The sequence below is a fragment of the Sturnira hondurensis genome, unplaced genomic scaffold (assembly GCF_014824575.4).
Source record: "Sturnira hondurensis isolate 20B ecotype Veracruz unplaced genomic scaffold, ASM1482457v3 Scaffold0013299, whole genome shotgun sequence".
In the NCBI taxonomy this organism is placed as follows: domain Eukaryota; kingdom Metazoa; phylum Chordata; class Mammalia; order Chiroptera; family Phyllostomidae; genus Sturnira; species Sturnira hondurensis.
This window is the reverse complement of record NW_028085930.1, coordinates 5,731,959-5,753,046: the sequence shown is the minus strand read 5'-3', so window position 1 is coordinate 5,753,046 and position 21,088 is coordinate 5,731,959. Positions and strand designations below refer to the sequence as shown.

The 21,088-nt window shown below is 52.9% G+C and overlaps 1 protein-coding gene across 2 annotated transcripts in view; it reads right to left on the bottom strand.

The window, feature by feature from the left end:
- The window catches only part of SLCO2A1 (solute carrier organic anion transporter family member 2A1), a 75,016-nt gene that overhangs the window by 14,106 nt on the left and 39,822 nt on the right, over positions 1–21,088 (bottom strand). For both annotated transcript variants that reach the window (XM_037061253.1, XM_037061254.1), the window contains 5 exons: positions 5,393–5,620; positions 4,417–4,515; positions 2,813–2,949; positions 965–1,040; positions 301–465 (listed from right to left, as the gene is read on the bottom strand). In XM_037061253.1, the coding sequence (XP_036917148.1) occupies positions 301–465; positions 965–1,040; positions 2,813–2,949; positions 4,417–4,515; positions 5,393–5,620 (705 nt within the window). The remainder of the gene's footprint in view (positions 1–300; positions 466–964; positions 1,041–2,812; positions 2,950–4,416; positions 4,516–5,392; positions 5,621–21,088) is intronic.

Below are 21,088 nucleotides of genomic sequence, written 5' to 3'. Positions count from 1 at the left end.
AGGTCACATACTCCCTCCCCCAGCAAATGTCTCCAAGCCCTTGAGAAGAAGGAGCAAGACCAGGAGCACTTTACCTAACACCAAACTGATGCTCTTTCCTCTGTTGCCCCTGACGATGGGGGCTGTCAGGCTTCCAGCCCCTCTGACAGGGGGGAAGGCAGCCCCCAGCCTGGAATGAAAGGGATCCCAGGTATCTGCTAAAAGCACTCCAGATTGCCAACCAAGAAACTTGTCCTTAAAATTCTTTCTCCTGTGCAAGTCCTCCCCTGGCTCCTGGTGTCCGGTCTGGCCGGGACTCACCGATAAGGAAGTTGGCATAGGCCGCAGAGGCGCCATACTGCTTCTCCAGGAACTTGTTGAGGAATGTGGAGAGGCCGGCGATGACGGAGGAGAAGGTGCACTGAGTCAGGACCACCAGCATGAAGAGCGGGTTCATTAGGAGCTTCAGGAAGATGCGGGGAAAGCCTGCAAACAGACTGCCGTCAGGGGCCCGGCCGTCACGGAGACTGCGACACTGGCCACTGCCTGCCTCCTCCCTCCACACGGTGCTGCTCTGCCGCAGGGCAGAGCCTGGGCACCAAGGGGTTCGGTGGCCTGTCCAGGGGCACCGAGCCTCTCAGACCCTCACTCAACATGCTCATGGGATAAATAAAATGAGAATGTGTCTGGAAGGAATTAGGCAGCCGGTGGACAGATAGAGTAACAGTGGGGACATTCGCCTCACATGACAACCACCTCCGTGTGAAGGGAGGAGAGAGAAGAACATGGGGTGGGGCTGGCTCTGCTGGAATCTGTCCGCTGGCAGAACCCCTCCGGTGAGATGGGCCAGTTACAGACCACCTGCTCTTAACGCCCTTGTCACACACAATACCACGTGGGCTGCACGCTCAGTTACTCCCTGATGCCCTGCCCCCCACCCTGCCCAAGCCAGCCCACCCAGGGCTTTGCCCAGTCAGTCAGTTACGTTTAATGAAATCCACCAGGGAGCCTCCTGGCTTGACCTTCATCTTGCTCGCCTCGTCCACTATGGCAGGAGACCTCTGAAGGCAGCAAAGAAGATGAGTGTTAATGGCCCAGGCTCCCTACAACCACACTTCCTGGACCCTTGACCCTTCTGGTCTCAGTGGCTCAGGGCTGGGCAGCAGTGAGCTGCCCAGGTGTGAGTGGGGGGGGGGGTGTCCAGAGAACAGTCTCTTAAAGTAAATGCTACTTGTCTGTCAGTGAGCCCTGTGCTCTGGCTGCTGACCAGAATGCTTCCATGCCAATGCCTCTCAACATATCTCTGGGCATATTATTTCATATCTATCTTCCCCGTGACTGATGCCAACAGGGGTCTGACTGGATCTCACCCCTTGCCTGTCTGTTGTGGCTATATCTCTTCCCTGTCCCCAGAGTCCAGGGACCGTGGGCTTCCGAGACACTCTAGACTGGAAGGTCTCTGCTTCTAGCTCTCTTTTTCTCTCTCCTCTATGGGGGCCCTTCTTCCTCCTTGCCCAAAGTTGGGTCCTGCTCAGAGCTCCGTCCTGGCCCTGGGCCCAAACCTTCTCTGCATGTCACCTCACCTCGGTGAGCTTGCCCACCTCTTCAGAACTTGGCAAACATGGCTCCGAACCATCACACAGATGTGAGGCCCCCCAGCTCTGATGCTATTAGGCTCTTCCCCGGGAAACTCCACACCCTCACAGGAGCTGCCATTCATCAGCGCTTACTCCACATTGGGCACTGTGCCTACCGCTCCAGACACACGGTCCCACCCCTCACAACCCCCTTCAGAGATACCTACTCCATCTCCAGGGTTTCGAAGGAGGGGAAACTTAGGAATGAGGAAACTTGCCGAGAAGCACTCATCTAGTTTATAAGTAGCAGGGCTGGATTCCCACGCAGGTTTGCTTGACCCCCCCAAAACACCATGCTGTGCTGCTAATCTCTGAAGTGTTTCCCCCAAAACAGGCCCACATCTTCCTGCCCCAGCCCGTCCTCCCAAGGCCAGGCCAAGATCCCATACACCTCAGCACCCAATGCCAAGTTCTGAATCTGGTTCAAAACCTTGGCACTAACTGTAGCCCCTCCTCTCCTCTAGTTCAGGTTGCTGCCGAGTCTCTCTCAGCAGCGCCTCCAAGAACATCCTTCCCCGCCCTGACCTCACTTGCCACAGCCACTCTCCTGGCCCTCTGCTGTGGCCCCTGTCTCCGCACCGGCTTCTTCAGATTTCCAGTCTTCCTTCCTTCCTGACCCCAACCTCAGCCCAACTGCCATGTTGCCACCGGACTGGTAACCCCATCACTGCAGCACCCCAGAACTTCATGGGGTCAGAAGAGGTTCTAGACCCATTGGCCTAACATCTAAGTGCCTGTCCATACTTCCTGTCCCTGTTTTCTATTCTCATCCTTCCCTGATTTCCTTCCCCAACAGACGGGGCTGAGAGATGTGTGGAAGGTCAGTCTGCTCAAACTCTGCTCCCCACCCTGAGCCCACCCTCACCCTGCTTTCTCAGTGCCCCAGGCTAGACACCATGGGCCCCGTGCAATGCAGACGCCAGCTGCACCAGGTCACACACTCAGTTTTCATTGGCTCTTCCCTCTTTATCCCAGTGTAGATGAGCTCAGTGTCTCCTGAACCCCATGCCTGGATGTACCACGGGGAAGGGGACACTGATGAGATACCATCTTTTGTAGCTTCACTCTCACTTCCCCCAGCCTCCAAGGTGTCCTGCGTCATGAGATCCACTTAGATTCTATCCAGAATTTGCTTAACTTGCTGCCTCCCTTTCTTAAACTCTTATAAATAGAGTTACAGGCTCTCCGAGCCTTACCTCCGCTCCTCTGGGCATTGCACGAGGAAAGAAGAAAAAGGGGAAGGAGGTGAGGACCAAGAAGCCTGAGGAAATGAGCAGGCCCAGCCACCAGGCTCCAATCCATCGGGGGTCTCCGGGGCTCAAGTTAACTGAGGCTGAAGAGAAAGCAAAGGACACAAACATTTGCTGGACGAACACATGATCTCACCTTACTGGGAAGAGACCCTCTGATTAGAGGCATGTTTGCCTCACGATGGAGAAGAGGCAAATCCATGAACTACAACCTGGGTCAAGTTGACATTCCCTGTTCTGGCCATTCTGGTCTTCCCAGGAAGCGGAGGCCACTGAGCATGAAGCGCAGCACCAGAGAGCCCCCAGGCTGCCGGGATGAGGGCCTTGGCCTCACCTTAGTTTATTCCAAATCCTTGGCTGTGACTCTCTCGGGGCTCAACACGGGCCAGGCCAGAGACTCCATGTCTACGTTTCCTATCCTGTTGGGTTCCCCCAACAAGTTTATAAGGTAGGAGCTATGTCCACCCACTTCCAGCCAATCAGGAAACTGAGGCTCAGAGAGGTTGCCCTTGCCCTTATTTAAGGTTAAGGTTATTGATCAGTTTCAAACCTATGTCTTCTAGGTGTTCAAACCTGAGCTCTTAACCACTGAATGCTACCGCTGCCCAGCCGTATTTGGTCCCGAAGGAAGGAGGCCTCATAACCCTTGGGAGCCCAAAGAAACAGCCTTCCCCAAAGTCAGGCCTGGCCTCCAAGGAGATGCTTCCTCCTAGCAAGTCTCCCACCTGCATCTAAGAGTCTGCATTGCGTTTCTCTCTGTAAGACACTCCCTAGGCATGGAGGGAGGAGGTGGAGCAGAAGGGCCCTCAGCCAAACGATGGCTGGCATCCCTGGGCACTGTTCCTGGTGAACCAGGGGCTTAGTGGAGAGCCCTTTGGTTAACTAAGAGTCAGGAACCAATGCAGGAAGTGCCAGCAAAAGGTCGAAGATGGCTTGACACTGACACAGAATGATCCCCTGGCTTTTCCCTTTTGTTTGAAGTACAGGCACAGGACACCACGCAGGTGACATCATGGTCTGGTGGTCCCGGAGACAGGAGTCTATGGAGCATGGCCAGGTTCAACACATGCCCATATTCTGTGTGAGATGGGCAAACTTGGATCTGTGTGCGGGCATGGGTAGGGGTGTCATGCCGAGGGGCTGGCTCCCAGCTGCCTCCCAGCCACAGCTCCTGGCTGGCAGGAATTTTTAACACCACCACCACCACGACAGGCACCTGTGGTGGCAATACCTGAGGCCCTTCCTATATCTCAAGGTTTCTCTGCAACTAACCTGAGCTGCAAACTTATTGAGGTCAGAAAGAGTGTGATTTTTTTTCAGCAGTGTGCCCCCCTCATTCTTAGCGTCCAACATGTGCTGCGATGAGGGGAGGAGGCACATGCCACCTGCTCCCGGCTCTCTGAAGGTCAGCTGCAGTGTGCACCCGGCAGTGAGCATTTGCAGCTGAAGCTTCATTCTCTGCCCTAATTGGCTGGGGATGGGAGGTAGGGGAGGCGGGGAGGTGGTTTCATGAAACTACCTGTGGGATGGGCGTCATCACACACACTCACCTGGGTCCACCCGGCCATAGTCCACAAAGATCTGCAGCATGACGGAGCCCAGCAGGTACCCAAAAGCCGGTCCAAATAGAGAGATGGCAAATAAGATGGCTGGAAAGGAGAGCAGGGGAAAAGGGGTTGAGGGGGCTGAGGGGAACTGAGTGGGTATGGCAGCTTCAGGCTCTTTTCCTAGCTGAAGGATGCCTGAGATGTCACCCCATCTGTCCCCTGACAATGACAAGTCCACACCTATGGCATTTCCCACAGACAATGTCAGAACCACTCAACATCCTAAGATGTACAGAATCAAAGCAGTCTCTCCTCCAGGCAGCTGCCCAAGAGATCCACTTGCCAGGAGGGAAGCGCTTCCCTGGCATTTACAGATGCCGCCCAGAGCAGTGCTGGTGGACAAAGCTCTCTGCAGGGACAATGCTGGAGGCCCTGGCAGGAGCTTGTGAGGCCACAGAGTTGTGGGTGTGGTCTGTCATGTCCGGGATATAGGCCCTGAGGATGTGCAGTGTGGCGCGGGCTAGAAGGATTTGAGCACTCTGACATCATCTATCTTTTTTGCACGCGCTTCTTTAAGGCCCACCTGTCCATCAGTGCATGGCTCGGACAGTCATGTTCACCCTGGCCAAGGCTTGGAGGACCAAACAGCACTGGGAGCTGCTGCTGGACGAGGAGCATCCCTGTGCCCGGCATGAGGCTAAATGGTTACATATGTGACTGCATGTGATGCCACAGCTGCCCAGTGCGCACTGTCAGCCCCACTCTGTAGAGGAGGAACCTGGGGCCCTGCTGCTCAGCCAGCTGCCCCGATCCCACAGCAGGCAGGTGCCAGAACTGCCATTCAAACCCGGTCCATCTGACCCCCAAACCTCTGCACTCATTTCCAGCAGTGGGGCGAAGAGGGGCCTAGGCACGGGTCACCGCGGCCCCATCCGCAGTGCCCCTCTCTCCCACAGCCCTTCTCAGGCCTGGGACTCACAGATGTACAGCGGCGAGTTGTTGGGCTCCGAGAAGTCGTCCACGTAGGAGATCCCGAACGGCTGAATGGGCACCGTCCCGATGCCCGCCAGCAGCTGGGCGACCACCATGAGGCCCCACATGCTGTTGGTCTCCTTCCGGGTGTCCTGGGCGCTGCTGTGGCACTTACTGGGGGACAGGTCCTGCCAGCGCTGTGGGCAGAGCTCAGTTTGGAAGTGGCTGTTGTTCCCTGTAACGAGAGTGCCTGCCCGTCACCACCACCCTGGTCTCCTGGCTTCACTGCTCGCCTTGAACCCAGCCTTTCTCCCAGGCCTTCTGGGAGTGACCTTGGAGACAAAGGTGAGGGAAAGGTGAGTGTGTGGGCTCCCTGCTCCAGGCACAGCCCTTTTCAGGGGTGGGGTGAACTCTTCCTCTCTTGGGTGTCCAGTCTCCCTCCTCTATGGGTCCAGACGGGGAACTGAGCATGGAGGGACCGATACCTTCATTGCCAGAGGAGGGGACCCGGAAGCTGGAAAAGGAGGAGCCAAGATAAAAACCCAGGCTTGTCAGTGTCTTGTGCTCAGCCACAGGCTCAGGCCCACAGGCTGCGGCTCTCTTTAATAGGACAGAAGTGAGTCTGTTCCACAGAAGGCAGTGCCGTCCTGGCTGGGACGTGTCCCCGCAGGGTCATCCAGAGGCTGTGCTCCTAGATGAACACTGCATCACACTGGAGAGCCTACTGCCAAAGGCCTTTAATTCCTTAGGAAACCTGGGCGGCTCCCAAGAATCATGGGAAGCTGGCGGGGACTTTGAGACCCTTAAGTTCTCATCCCCTACTGTTACAGACGCAGAGCGGAGGCTGCACCCACAGAGGCAGGCTGCACCCTGAGATCCTTCTGTGAGGGTCCCAGAGACCCCCAGCGTGGTCTGTGGGCGCCGTGATGCCTGTGGCGGTGGAGACATGGCCGGGCTGTTTCTAATTTGGCCCACATCAAACAGCACTGTCAGCCCTCCAAGATCTTGAAGGTTCCTGACGGCTCCTTTCCACAAGATGCCTTTTCTTCCTGCCTTTTCATCCAGGCCAATGAAAACCACTGGCATTACTGGCCTTATTCTGTGGGTTTTTCCATTTAGCACTCATGGGATTCAGTTTCTTTCTCATTTGTGATGCTCCCAGAGAGGGCAGAGCCCAGAACTAGGTGGGCCTCAAAGTTCCACCAAGAGGAACACGGAGGGCTGTGGACCAGACCCGCCCTGCACACAGGACTCTGTTCAGTGCTCTTGTACTCGGGCTGCCCTGGACCGTGGGGCCTGGGAGTGGTCGGCGCTCCCCCTATACACATGCTGCACCTGGCCTGGCCCCACCATCGCACATCCTCTCTACTGCTGTTTGTACAGGACCCACTGGAAAACTGCTGGCCTAGCAGGCTCCCCATGGGCCAGAAAGGCCTGTCCTGGGAAGGGCCAAAGGGGGCCAAAACACCTGTCTGGTCAAGGTTATCCAAGCCTGACATCAGCTGTGGCAGAGAATAGAGCACCCAGGAGAGTGATGGACCCCTGGACTTGGGTTAGGGTCCCCCTGTACCTTTCTCCTCTCACGCCAGGTCCATTATCCCACCTTTCAATGCAGAATTCAAATAGAGAGTGGTCCAACTTCATGGTGAAATAGGAGGCAGCCTCGTAGAATCAGGGTGGAGAGGTAGCCTTATTAGCTTGGAAAGCTGTAACATCTTAGAGGTTCAGAAAAACAACTCATTGTTTGGAGAAGAGTATAATCCCTAATTAGAAAACTTACAGGGACTAATTGAATATGCGGAGAAAAACTCAGGAAGACTATGGCTCTCTTTGGGTGATGGGGCCATGGTGACACGTGTGTGTGCCTCCGTATTTCCTAATATTCCTATAATGAACATATGACACTTTTAAAATAAAGCATCAGTAAAAGCTTCTACATTTAAAATGTTTCATTAATACACACAGTGAAAATTTAACAACGTCTCTCTCAGTTCCTGTGTCTTCTTGCCAAAACCACTGCCCTTCTTTCTGGCCTTGGCCTTTGACCAGAGCTGTGTTTCTCTGTCCCCCACCCCACCTCCTCTTCCCAGTGGGGTGTTGAGTCTTTCTCCAACTTACAGGCTGTACTGTAGAGACCCAGTTCTAGTGCCAGGAGTGTTAGGCATCTATTTATTGCACAGGCAGACTCTGCCAAGGAGGCGACGTCCGTGGTCTCCTGCTCACAGCAGCTGCTGGTCCACCTAAGGGGCCCGTTGAAGGCAGGGCTGGCATTCAGACCTGCATGTGTCTGACTCCAAGCCCACAGTAAAGTCAAACCTGAAAGGGTGGCTTTGAAAAGACAAAGCCCACACTGTGCAGGGATGGAGGAGCTGGGCCTGGGGGAGCCCCCTTTGCCTGGCCACATGCAAACACCTGGGCTGTCCGAGCTCCGCAGGTGGCTGGGACCCGATGCTTACTTCCTCCCCAGGAGAGGTCTCCTAGAAAGGGGCTGGCTGCTGGGAGTGTGATGAAATCTGGGACAATGAGATGAAACAAATGCACAGCATAGGGAGTCAAGAAATCAGTTTTAGTGAAAAAAGCCAGACACAGAAAGACAGATACTGTATGATCTTGCTTAGGTGCGGATTATAAAAAAGTCAAACTCGTCGAAGCAGAGAGGTGCTTGCCAGGGGCTGAGGGGAGGGGAGTGAAGAGGTGATGGTCAAAAGGCAGAAAGTTTCAAGTATGCAAGGTAAGTTCTGGATTTCTATGATACTATAGCTTCGTATTGAGTTGTATACTTAAAATTTGCTAAGAGGGCAGATCTTATGTTAGGCCTTCTTTACCACCCACCCCACCACCACACGTACACAATAGAAGAGGGGGTGGGAGGAAATTTTGGGAGGTGATATATATGTCTATGGCCTTGATGGTGGTGATGGTGTCAGGGGTATATACTTATTCTGAAACTCACTGAATTGTATGCATTAAATACATATAGGTTTTTTTTGCATGTCAACCATACCTCAAAGAAGTAGTTTGAAAAGAATTTTTAAAAAATGGTTTTAACCCTAGGAGCTATGTATATGTATAGCTATGTGAACTTGAGCGAGTTTCTAAACTCTTCTGAGCCTCAGTTTCCCTTGAGACAGAGACTATACAGTGGCTGGATACAGAAATTCTGCATGAGTCATTAAAGTGCTAGAAGGGGGCTGCTGTGGCTCAGTGGACTGAGTGCCAGCCTGCAAAGTGAAGGGTTGCTGGTTCAAGTCTCAGTCAGGGCACATGCCTGGGTTGTGGACTGGGTCCTCAGTGGGGGGCGCTCAAGAGGCAACCACACATTGATGTTTCTCTCCCCTTCTTTCTCCTTCTCTTCCCCTCTCTCTAAAGATAAATAAATAAAATCTTTTTAAAAAAATCAAGAGCTAGAAGGCTATGGCTCCAGAAAGGAGTGCAGACATGAAGAGTTGGGCCCCGCAGGTCCATCCGCAGGTGTGACGGCTGTGTCTACCCTTTTGAGGGGTGGCTGGAGTGGCTGGTCCCACTGCACAGGTCTGAGGCTTAGGGTCGTCACTGGGTCTGGCAGCCCAGCACACGACTGTGAAGAACTTCTGCTGTGCCCGAGATCATGAGGGCTATGTAGCCCACTCTCCACCCCACTATGGAATCCTACCAACACTGACCCACGTCCAATACCCAGAAACAAGGGTGCAGTGCTGCAGACTCACACTGCTCCCCACAGGAAGGTCCAGGTGGCCATGGGCAGCAAGGCCAACAATGTTGGAAGGACTGGACTGGGAGCTTGGAATTTGGGTTCTCGTCCTGCATCCATGATGTCCTATACCAGCGACCTTAACTCTGAGAGACTTCAGAGGATTCCACAGAGGGCCAGGCACTGCAGACAGTGAGAGGCCCCTGGAGGGCCAGGCAGGCAGCGCGCCAGGCTCACTGTCCGCTCCTGGCCCTCAGCGAGGCAGACACGTGGCACACCCCAGGGGCACGGGCGTTTACACACCATGGGCCTTTAGAAAAAGTGATAGGCCAGTCCTGAGACCCCTATACCCCTCTCAAACCAGATGGGCATGTTCAGGAATGAGAGCAGAGTGGGTACCCAGCCAGGAAACTGCCCTGAACCACTCCGCCGACTGACCAAACGCTGCAGTGCAGTCATTCAAACAAACCAGCACACACATGTGTCTGCTCACTGCCCTGGCTAGCTCTGTCTGAGTGGCTGAGTTTCTGAAGGACCCACAAATATGAGGGAGGCTGCTAAGTTTTCAAACGGCATTTCCTTCCAGGAGGTCCAAACAACTTCAAGTGTAACTTGTATAAAGAAGTGAAAAAGTCTGAAGTTCCCTAAAACCACGGGAACTTGCTGTCGCTTGCCAATGTGCGTGATTGAGACACCCGTCTCCTCTGTCGAGGTGTCACAGTGACAGTTGTTTTGTTGGTTCTGAGGTGGCAGGGCCCCGTCTATGTCAGGTACAAGAGCAGTTTAAAGATCACCTGAAGGCAAAGAACTGACCCTCACTCCCAGCTCAGCCACTGATAGACCACGCCCAGGCCGGTCCGCAGCGGTGGGGCCGATGCCTGCTTCACGGGGGACGGCTCAGATGCTGAGTTCTGAAAAGATGCCTGGACCAAATTCCACTCACGCCTGGTTGTCCAGCTGTTTGGCCATATTTGACTGTGAGTAGGCCCTCTGCAGGCGCAGAAGAAGTGGAGGTGACCGAGACAGGTGCAGGTGATGAGATTACGAAGCTTTAGTCGACTGTGGTACACTGATCGTCAAAGAAGCTATTGCCCAGTCCGCTCCAAACCACAGGGAGACATGGCTTCACCCCCATCTGGACAGTTAGTACCAAAAAAATAAAATAAAATAAAGAAAGAAAACCAAACCAGAAAACAAGAGTTGGGTCAGATGTGCAGAAATTAGAGCCTTCGTGCATTGCTGGTAGGAATGAAATATGGTGCAGCCACAATTTTTGTGAAAATCAGACAAAATTAGAATGACAATCTAATCCAGCATTTACACTCCTGGGCACATGGCCAAAAGACCTGAAAGCAGGGACTTGAGCCGGTATTCGTACACCAGCATTCACAGAGGGTTATTCACAACAGCCGAAAGGTGGAAACGACCCAAATGTCCATCAGCGGGTGGATGGCTAAACCAAATGTGATATGGACATGCAATGAGATTTTACAATTCCCTTAAAAACAAGGGAATTCTGACACGTGCTACATAAAAAAGTAGGTGAGCTTTGAAGACATTATGCGAACTGAAATAAGCCAGGCACGAAAGTACAAGCACGGCATTATTCCACTCACGGGGAACTTAGAATAGAGAAACTCATCGAGGCAACGTAGAATGGTGGTTGCCAGGAGCTGGGAGGAGGAGGCGTGGGGAAGTTCGGGTTCAGGGGGCACCGGTGCAGCTGGAAAGGATGAAAAGTCCTGGAGATGGGAAATAATAATGGTTGTACAACAGTGCGAGTGCACTAACGCCATTGAACTGTACAGCTACACACAGTGAAAGTGGTCTATTTTGTGTTGTGTATATTTCATCCTAAATAAAAACCCAGCACAGCACACACACACTGAGCTGGGAGAGGACAGGGAGTCAGGGAGCCTGTGGGGGAGGCAGCAAGCCCGGTGCTGTTGGACAGAGGGTCTGAGGAAAGGCTCTCGGAGGAAGACCCCCTGGGAAGGACCAATGGGAGCAGACAGATCAGTGGTGAGGAGGAGGGAAGAACAGACTGTGAAGGGGCTCGGGGTGCGGGAGGCCCCTCAAAAACACATAACAAAGCCCACTGTGGTCGGCACGAATTCAGTCAGGGTGAGGCATGGCCACTCCTGCAGGGCACATGTGTCCTTGGGAGGGGGCCTGGATTGTATCCTAAGAAAAACCCTGGAAGAGTGATGACCATGGGGGAGGCGGCAGTGCAGTGAATGCACCAAAAGATTAAGGCCAGTTTTCAGGGCCCATGAAGAGAGGAGGGAAGATGACCCAGTCAAGAGATATCTCTGTGGTAAAACAGGCAATGCTGTGCTTTGTGTGAGGGGTAGGGAGTGCTGGCTGGCTCTGTGGGGGCATGGACGGTGATGCACAGCCCGGAGCGGGTGTGAGTAAGGCGCGCAAGGCCAGGCTGGTCCTAGGAGAGCATGAGGATGAAAGGACTGGAGAATAAGTGTTGCTTTTAAGAATTCTAGTTCTTCATGATACATAGACATGAACTAAAGTGGGAGGAGTGGGTGGGAGAGGGTGCTCAGGGTGGAGGGGAGTGAAGGGGGGAATGGGACAGCTGGGATAGCATAATCAATAAAATATATTTTTTTAAAAAAAGAATTCTAGTTCTTACTTTCACTGATTCTTATTATTTTACTAAATTCTTATTTATTAGAACATCACTGCTGGCTTAGCAGGCTAACTTATATTTTTTGTGGGACATTTAATGGTCATTGAAGATCATGAAAATGTTGACTGGCTTCTTCTTTGTTTAGAGGATTTTTATGAGTTTATTTGAGCCAAATTGGTGACATATGCCAGCCAGGAAGCGAGATCTCAAATGCTCCCTTATTAAGTCTTTACATAGCACGTTGTGAGGTTTGCCAAAGCCACAACAACCCCCATGTAATTCCACCTAACGAAGTGTCCAGGAGGCCAAACTCTCTGGAGACTGTTTAACTGTTATTAACTTTTTAGAAATTGATTTTAGAGAAAGAGGAAGGGAGAGAGACAAAGAAACATCGATGTGAGACAGAGACATTGATCGGCTGCCTCCTGGACTGGGCACGAACCCACAACCTAGGTAGGAGCCCTGACCCGGGGTCGAACCTGAGAACTTTTGGTGCATGGGACGATGCTCCAACCAATGATACCACACCAGCCAGGGCTATTATTACCTTTTAAAATGTCAGATTCTATGTCAGAAATTGCTTTATTAAAAGTACATATTTTAAAACATGATTGCCCCAATTAAATCCAAGTCTACTGAGTTCCTCTGCCTATTCTGTATTCAACATCAGCATAAGACCTTCTAACGAACTCTCTTTTCATTATGCCAGCCTTGGATGGGGCCAAATCCATCCCAGATCAGGATTTGACACAGGTGATGGGAAAGGGCTTTAATCACCTTCGGAGGACAATGCTTCTTTCACCTGGGAGCACTGTCCTCAGGGAACCAGGGAGGCAGAGAGCCCAGGGGCCAGGAAGAGCAGGGCTCGCAGTGGGTAGGACCCGCTGATCCCTGGCTTGATGTGGGGACAGGAACAGGCATACCTTGGAGATACTGTGGGTTTGGTGCCAGACCACTGCAATTAAGTGAGTATGGCAATAAAGCTACTTGTAATCTTTTTGCTGGTGGAGGGTCTTGCCTTCAACTTGTAAAAAATGCAACATCTGTGAAGCTCAATAAAGTGAAGTGCAATAAAATGGGGTATGCATGTATTTATGTCAGAAACAGACAAAGTGTGGGCTTCCTAAGAACTCATGCCTGGGACTCCCTGCAGTGGGTGGCTGTGGCCAGCTCATTCTGGTAAGAGCAAAGTTGTCTAGAATTTAGATCATTAACTAGGCTCTTCTAAAAAAAGTGGGGGGGGGGACAGGGAGAGGTGAGCCCAAGGGCCTGAAATACGGGGAGAAAAAGACCTGTGTCAAGAGCCTTTCTCAGAACTAGGGGCTGGGCTTTCTTTGCCTCAATGCACCTGTTTCCTCCCTGGAGTGGAGCCAACCGCTTCCCCCCTCCCTCCCCACTTCTCAAGCATTCTAGCAAAAACCTAGTGCCCAGTGACTCTCCATGGACTTATGGAAGCACGTCGCCCTCCTCCCCAGAGGTTGCTAGCTCTGATCTCCCTACCATGCAAACTGAGAGAAATGCCTGACTGTTCCAGCCACCAGACTCCGAAGGCCGCTGGCCCACCCAAGGCCACCTGCCCACCCAAGGCTGCCTGCCGCCATCTTGGAGGGCCCAGGGAAAGGCAAGGAGGGCAATCTACTCATTAGCTGGATATCAGTCTGTTTCTCGTGTTCCCCGAGGCAGACTTCTGGAAGGATTAAGTTCATCAAAGCACATTCTTTTACCCACAAGACACCAAGGGTTTGGCTGTGCCAGTTTTCACTGGGCTAACTAGAAACAGCCCAGGCCCTCTTCCCTCCCATTTCCCCAGCTGCATGGATCAACCCTGTGACTCATCACCCCACAACATGAATGTGCAGAATTTCGATTCTAATTTCTGCACCCCTCAGCAGGCTTGGTGGTCTGCTTCCCTAGAATGGAATCCATGGAGCTGGGGCAGATCCAAGCCAACCATGAACTGGCCTCACCATTGTTTAAATGCACACATTCCTGGTGTGGCCAGGTTGTCGTGGGCTAGACGGCTGTCAGGGTATCACAAGAGGCCTCAAAGTTCCAGAGAAGGGGCCAAGAGAGAACCCTGAAAGGGTCAAGCAACATATCCAGGCCATGGCAACAGGCCTTCCTCTGAGTAGTCATTCCCATCACCCTGGCAGAGGGGAGGAAGAACTCTGCCAGGAAATAGGAGAGCGGCAGTGACTTCTCCTTCAGGTCACGATTCTCGAACACTACCGTAACCTCTCCGATGAGAAGGGGGCACAGCTTGTGGGTGAGTAGGGTCAAATGAGGTGGAGACCAGCAAATTGCACATCTCAGAAGCAACCCATGAGAGAATAATAGGGAAAGGCAGGGGTGCTTCCGGAGAATTTTCTGGAAGCATGACCAAGGTGCCAAGCCTTCAGGCTATCGACAAACTCCTGGAACATCATTCAGAATGTTCCAGTCTGAAGGACCTATTTCCTCATCCTTTTAAATCCAGCCACTCAACAGTTTTACCAGAAACTCTGGCTACTCCCAGCAGCAGGCCTGGAACAGGCTGTCCCCAACTCACTCATGACTTGGGATCTCTAGTTGTTTGTAAAGAGGGCTATTCACACATCAGAAGTGACGGCGTTCCCAGGGGAGTTCGCCCAGACTTACTGATCCATAACGTTCCTATAATATGTGTTCTATTCCAGCTAGACTAAGCCTCCCCTTGTAATTTCTATGGGCATATGCATTCTGAGTTTCATTTTGGGGAAGAAATAGAATGTACTCTTCTGTACAAGCTGAAACCAACAAATTTGAGATTGACAGCCCTGGTCACATCACAGAGCGATGGAAGGAATTCACATTTTGAAGTCAGAGAGACCAGGTTCAAATCTCGGTTCTATTGCTCACTCACTGGTTAGGGGCCTTTCAGAACCTCAGTGTCTTCATCTCCAAAACAGATACGTTGGCCCTGCCTGGCATGGCTCAGTGGGTTGGGCATTGTTCTGCAGACAGAAAGGTGGCTGGTTTGTACTCTTGGTCGGGGCACACGCCTGGGTTGCAGGGCAGGTCCCCGGTTGGGGGCCTATGAGAAACAACAATGTTTCTCTCCCTTTCTCCCTCCCTCCCTGAAAATAAATAAATAAATAAATAAATAAATAAATCTTTTTAAAAAACCAGATATAATAATAGCTACCTTGTCATATTCTTATTCAGATTAAAAATGAGTACATATAAGTTGAAACATAGTGATCATACGCTATGGCCAATTTTCATCCACAGAGGCCAGAAAGTTTCGAGAAATTTAAAGGGGTAAAGGAGGTGGCCAAACCCCGGAGACAAGCAATATCACCCAGGTTTTTAAGAACCCAGGGATGGGGTCCAGAAAGTAGAAAAAGTAAGATCGGTGCTGGCTGCCAGCAGTGGACGGATGGTAGTGGAGGACTGGGGAGGCCTGTGGGCTGCTTGAAAGGGTCATTCCCATCTGCGCAGAAAAGGGCAAGCGCAGGGGCGGTGGCAGGAGGACAGAGCCCCCCTGCTCTGCTCCCAGGACTGAGTCCCCAAGGCTAGTTCTGAGGCTGCGGCCGGACGCTCCTTCCCACATTGCCGCCCTGGCACTAGAGGGGGCCAGAGGGGTAGATGCCTGTTTGGACTGAGGTGTCCACGTGACCCGTGAGCCGGGTGTCAGAGGGTAGTGCTCTGTGCACAATGCAATGGGCTGGGCCTTACGGCCGGCAAGGGGCTTCCCCCACCCACACCCTTGTCCCCGAACACATGCCTGCACCCTGAGGAATCACCCCTAGACCAAAGAAGGAGGCATTCATTGCCTGGCTGAGCTCATCCTCAAAACTGTTACTTAGGGCTTCATTCACATCCCCCAGATGGGAGTGAGGCAGAAGTTCCTGGTCACCAATTTAGTCACTAGGCTGATGTGGAGCTCTTTGAAGAAGAGAAAAAAGCAATTAGCTGAGCCAACATGAGTTCCTCAGGAGCCATCCATTCCAAACCAAGCTCATTTCCTTTGTTAATAGGGCGCCCAGACCAGCAGGAAGCCGTAACATGGTGTTACTTGACTGAAGGAAGACTTTTGACAAAGCTTTTTATGATATCCTGGTAGACAAGTTGCGGCCACGTGCCCGGAGAGTCCACTGGGAGAATCGGCTCCAGGCGTGCCCAGTGCAGGGGCCGATGGGCCAGTGTGACCTAGAAGCCGGCGGCCAACCTGTGGGCCTCTCATCGCTGTCATAGGCTCGGGTGAAAGTGGAGAACAGCTGACGAACTTGTGAATGACACAAAGCTGGGAGGAATGGCTAACAAGACAGTCCGGAGGCTGAAAATTCAAAATCAGACCCAGGACCGAAAGAAGGGGCTCCAACCGAGGAGGAGGAAGCTAACAGAGTCGGTCCGGGGTGCTGCACCAAAGCATCAGAGACCGTGTGGCTGATAAACAACAGGAATCTGTTTCCTACAGTTCTGGAGGCAAGAAGTCCGAGACCAGGGTGCAGGTGTGCTCAGGTTCTGGACAGAGCCCCTCAAGGGTGGCAGACTGCCGACGTCTTTTTATAACCGCACACAGCCAGCAGAGGGTGGCCTGATTTTCTGGCCTCTTCTTACAAGGGCACTAACCCCATTCCTGAGGGCACTAACTCCCACTCATGACCCAATCACCTCCCAAAGGCCCCACCTCCAAATACTGTCACTTCGGTCCTGATTTTTCTTTACTCTTTTCCCCACGTTTACCTCTCTGAGCCTCACACCTCTCTGATGGTGGCCAGTCCAAACTCTGATTCCTGAAAAGTCCTCTGGTTCCCGAGAGGAAGAACCTGCTCCCACTGGTCTCCTATCTCCTGGTGGGTAGCCAACTGCCCAAATGTGTCTGGTGCTTCCCATTTCAAGCCATCAGTTTGCTGGCGGCGTCTGGGCACAGCCAGGAGCCTCAGCTCCACCGAGTGTGGCAAGAAGAGCAGTTCCTCCCTGTGTCCTCCGGGGGGCCCCAGGCCTCTTGCAGGAGGGAGGGACCAATGGCTTCTTCAAAACCACATTCATGCCCTGGCAGGTGTGTCTCAGTGGATTGAGTGCCTGCCTGTGAACCAAAAGGTCACTGGTTTGATACCCGGTCAGGGCACATGCATGGGTTATGGGCCAGGTCCCCAGTTGGGTGCATGAGAAAAGAGACAACAGATCAATGTTTCTCTCACACAGATTGTTTCTCTCCCTGTCTTTCTCCCTCCCTTCCCTTCTCTCTAAAAATAAAATTTAAAAAACCTTTAAAAAAAGACCAAACCAACTATATTCCTCAGAAAAATAGAGATATGCACCCTGTTTTGGGGGCTATTATTCACTGTCTCTCAGTTTTTCTGGGGTGTCCAAAGCCACTGGAATAGTAATCAGCCTTCCTTTTCCACCCTGGGGGCTGACCCTCCCAAGGAGTCTTGCCCCACGGCAATAGGTGAGCCCAAGACACACAGTCTGCCAGGGGTCCCGGAGAGGTGACTGTCTGTAGGGGGGCAGGACCCCGGATGCAGCTTGCTGCCAAGGCCGCCCTTCCTCCACCAGCCCCCAAGCAGGCCTACCACCCAACTGCATTCCTGGACAAAAGAAGAGGACTAAACAACCTCAGGGTGGGGGTGGGCACGATGGAGAGGGGAGCCACGCTCACACCTCAGCCCAGACCTGAGCGGGAGAGCCAGAACAAGGAGGCAGGTTTCTAGGCTGCCCCAGGCGGGGATTGCGACCTGCTCACAAAACAGATGTTCAGAAAACCTAACAGAGCATCCGTTACTGCTGGGGCCTTCAGAGAGGCTGAGGGCCATTGCCATGGAGACGACCAGCCTGGCTGCTGAGCGCCAGCCCTGGCCTTCCCGCACGTCCGGCACAGCAGCCTGGTGGTTTCTGTCATTTCCCCATGTTGGTTTCTATTCTTTCCTACCCTCTGCATTAAAAATACATTCCACATCAAATCTCATTTATTAGGCTTTACTGTGCTCATCTGTTCGAGGCTATTTTCTCTCAGTTGACTTAATGATACCCCTGTGTTTCGTAATTTATTTTTTTACCCCTCTTGTTCTCTTTTTCAGGTTGCACAGATCCAACTGGCCAGGCTGTGCAGTTCTCACCCTGGCCGTCCCCCACCCGCTCACCTCCTAACACACACACACACACACACACGCATACTCCCCTTGACCCCCACATACACCCCCACCTCTACACATGTACCCCAAATCCCACCACACACACTTTTCCCTCACATACATCCCTAGCTCCACCTTCCAGAGCTCCACACAGATCCCCACTCACACTAAACACCCACTTCCCTCGAATTCCTGCCCCCCTGCCCTCCCCATCTCCATGTACCCCCATCTCCTCTCCACACCTGTGCACCTTCTCACTACTCCGCTCCATACACGTAGAAATGCCTCTCCCCCCCTCTCTCTCTCACACACACACACACATACACACACACACACAATTATCCCATAAACACACCCCCACTTTCCTGCACAAGACCTCTGAGCACATTGAATGCCTTGCACCTCGGCTGAGTGTTCACCACTGAACAGCCCTGAGCAGTTCCCTCAGTGGACAGACCCGGCGGGGCTCCCGTGGGTCAGGGAGTGGGTTCTGCTCTGAGGGTTGGGGACAGATTCCAGGTCCTGTGTGTCCTTCACAGAGAAAGGGACACAGGCACTCAGCAGCCCAAGGCCCTCCCTCTCCATGTCCTGCACCTCCCTCCTCTCCAGGGACACCCTGGGGATGAATGAGCATGGGGGTTAGGGGCTGGCGGCTTCATGGATAAAGGACTGGAAAGTGACTCTTCCCTCCCTTTCTTTTCTTGGCTGTTCCAAAAATACAAGCGACGCCCTCTCCTGCGTATCCTGCAGGAAGCTCCCTGCCTGTGCACGTCCATTGTCTGCATGGGGGCAGGCTCCCCCTGAACTTGGCAGAGGAGCCTTCTTTGCGGGTTACACCTAGTCCTCCCAGACACTGGTTTCCGAAGGCTCCTCTCCTGTCTCCTGGGAGAGGTGGTCTTGTGTCGGCCTGTTTCCCGTGCACCGAAACCACTCCGAGCCTTCCAGAAGTGGTCTTAGAGGCTTCGGCTGGGCAGCTCCCCTTTTCTCTAAAGACGCCAGCAGGACACATTTCTGGACCCCACTGACATTTGGAAAATCTAAACATTCATAAATGTTTGCGTGCCCTTTTTAAAATCGGCAATTAGCTGTGAAAGGTCTCCATGATTCCCACACTGTTTAGCCCCTCTTTAATTTGTTTTCCTAAAACACATAGTTACTCTTCATTTCCCATGTCCATTTCTGGAGCATGTCTGCTCCGAGGGGAAGAAATCCTCAATCAACACATGATGGTAGTCTAGGGGTCATTCCTTATGAGTAACAGATTTCAAAAACCACAACAAGGGCAGTGGAGGGAAGTGCGCTGAACCGCTGATGTGGGCCAGGCACTTGGCCTAAACTATTTTGTTTTGACTTCCACCCCCAGAGCACCCTGAAAGAGAAGGGATTATTGTTCCCACTTTACAGTAAGGAAACTGAGGTTCGGAAAGGCGAAGCAGTGGCTTGCCTGAGGAAACTTTTGGCAAAGAAGTGGTCTGAGCTGGGAACTGAATGAAGTCCATGTTCTTACCCGTCATACCAGGCTGGTCCAGCCTGAGGATCTGGGAATAGAGAAGTCTGAGCTTCCACAGAGAGGAACCCCACGGACTCACCTGTGAGAACACGGTAGGGCACTTCCTCACCTGCCACTCTAGCTTACCCAGCACAACACAGGTTGTCCCTACCACCGCCAGTGACGAGAACTGCCACTTAAATGGTTGCTGCACATGCCAGCCACTGGGCTACATTCTGAATGTGCATCCTCTCAGCCCTCACAGCCTGGCAGTAGGGGGTCCATCTCATACGGGGAGAAACTGTGACTCAGAGCTGCGAAAAAGAACTGAAGGCCCTGGTGCTGGGGAAGCTCCGTGTCCAGATTCAGACCACCTGACTCCGGAAGACCTTTCAGATTCGTGACACCCTCAGAGGGGGTGCTTTTAATGAAATGCGTCTGTTCTCAGTGACCTTGCATACTTCAAAACTCAAGTTTCCAGAGACATATGTCTAAGGTAGGAGTCACATTTCAAATTTTCCACCGAGGTGAGACTGCGTGAACATCTTTGTGTGTATTAGCAGGGCACACACCCCGTCGCCCTGGCACCCAGCCGGTACACAGCCCCAGCTAGACCCACGGACAGGGCTCCTGGGCCACAGTCCTCTCCATCCCATCCGCTGGCACCAGGAGGATGTCCTGAAGGTCGGGTAGCCCTGAGCACTTCCAGCTGCTGCTCTGAGCCCAGCCAAAGTGAGAGGGACTGCTGTGTCCTGTTGTTGAGAATAGAACTTTCATAAACAAACGAGCAACACCATGACCAAACTGTTCCCTTTCCCAGCTAGTTCACCTCCTGCAGGCCTGAGAGGCAAGTTGTGGCCTCCCTCAAAGTCCCCTCGGGTTTCTCTCTCAGTGGAGTTCGGCTCAGAGCACGGAGGTCAAGGCAGGAATGGCAAAGAGCGGGAGGATCGCAGTGGGCTGAACCAAGCTGTAGAGCCTTCCCTAACAAGGAGCAGAGTGAGGGCTTTCAAAGTGCCCCCCTCTACCCCCCTGTCTCTAACCACCCTCTGTGGTGGCTGCTCTATGTGGAGCAAATGCCATTGGGATGGGGCCCAGGCTGTGGGGAGCCGACTCATCAGGCTAAGCAGGCCACCATGTGTGGCACCTGGCAGGATGCCCTCCCCTCGGTGTGGCCAAAGCGCCCTAGGCTCCCTGCTGGTTTCATTATGCCGACCTTCACGCTGCCGGAGAGAGAGGCAGAGACCTCAGGTCTGGGAAGACAGCAGTGCAGTGGGCTGGACCACCCCTTCTGAGAGCGTGGCCAGCAGTTCCTGACTGTCCTTCAGAGCCGTCCTCACACCTGACTCCGTGTAGACCAAGGGAAAGAGAGAGCATGGCAGGGCCCCTAGGCTCAGGTCTGTCTTCCTCCCCTGCCTATGTGAAGCTGCATTCAGCCCTTCCACAGTCTGGAAGGGTGCAAGGCCACAGTGCACTTGAGAAATGACTAGTTACAGGTGGCTTACAGAGAGGTGGGGGGCAGATTCCCACGACCAGAACCCAGCTGACATCTCAGCGCTCAGCGTCCTGGTTCCTGCTCCATCTGTTTCCAGTTCTGCCACCGATCTGTCTCCACTGTAGGTCTCGCGACCCGTAAAGGAATCCCTTCTATCACTCTAAGTGCTTCATCTCTTGAGCCTGATCTGTACACAAGACCTCTTAAAAAGAAGTCTAGTACTCACACACACAGGAATCAATTATTCCCCGAGTACACCCCCGGTGGCTCACTCATCCTCAGACGTCTT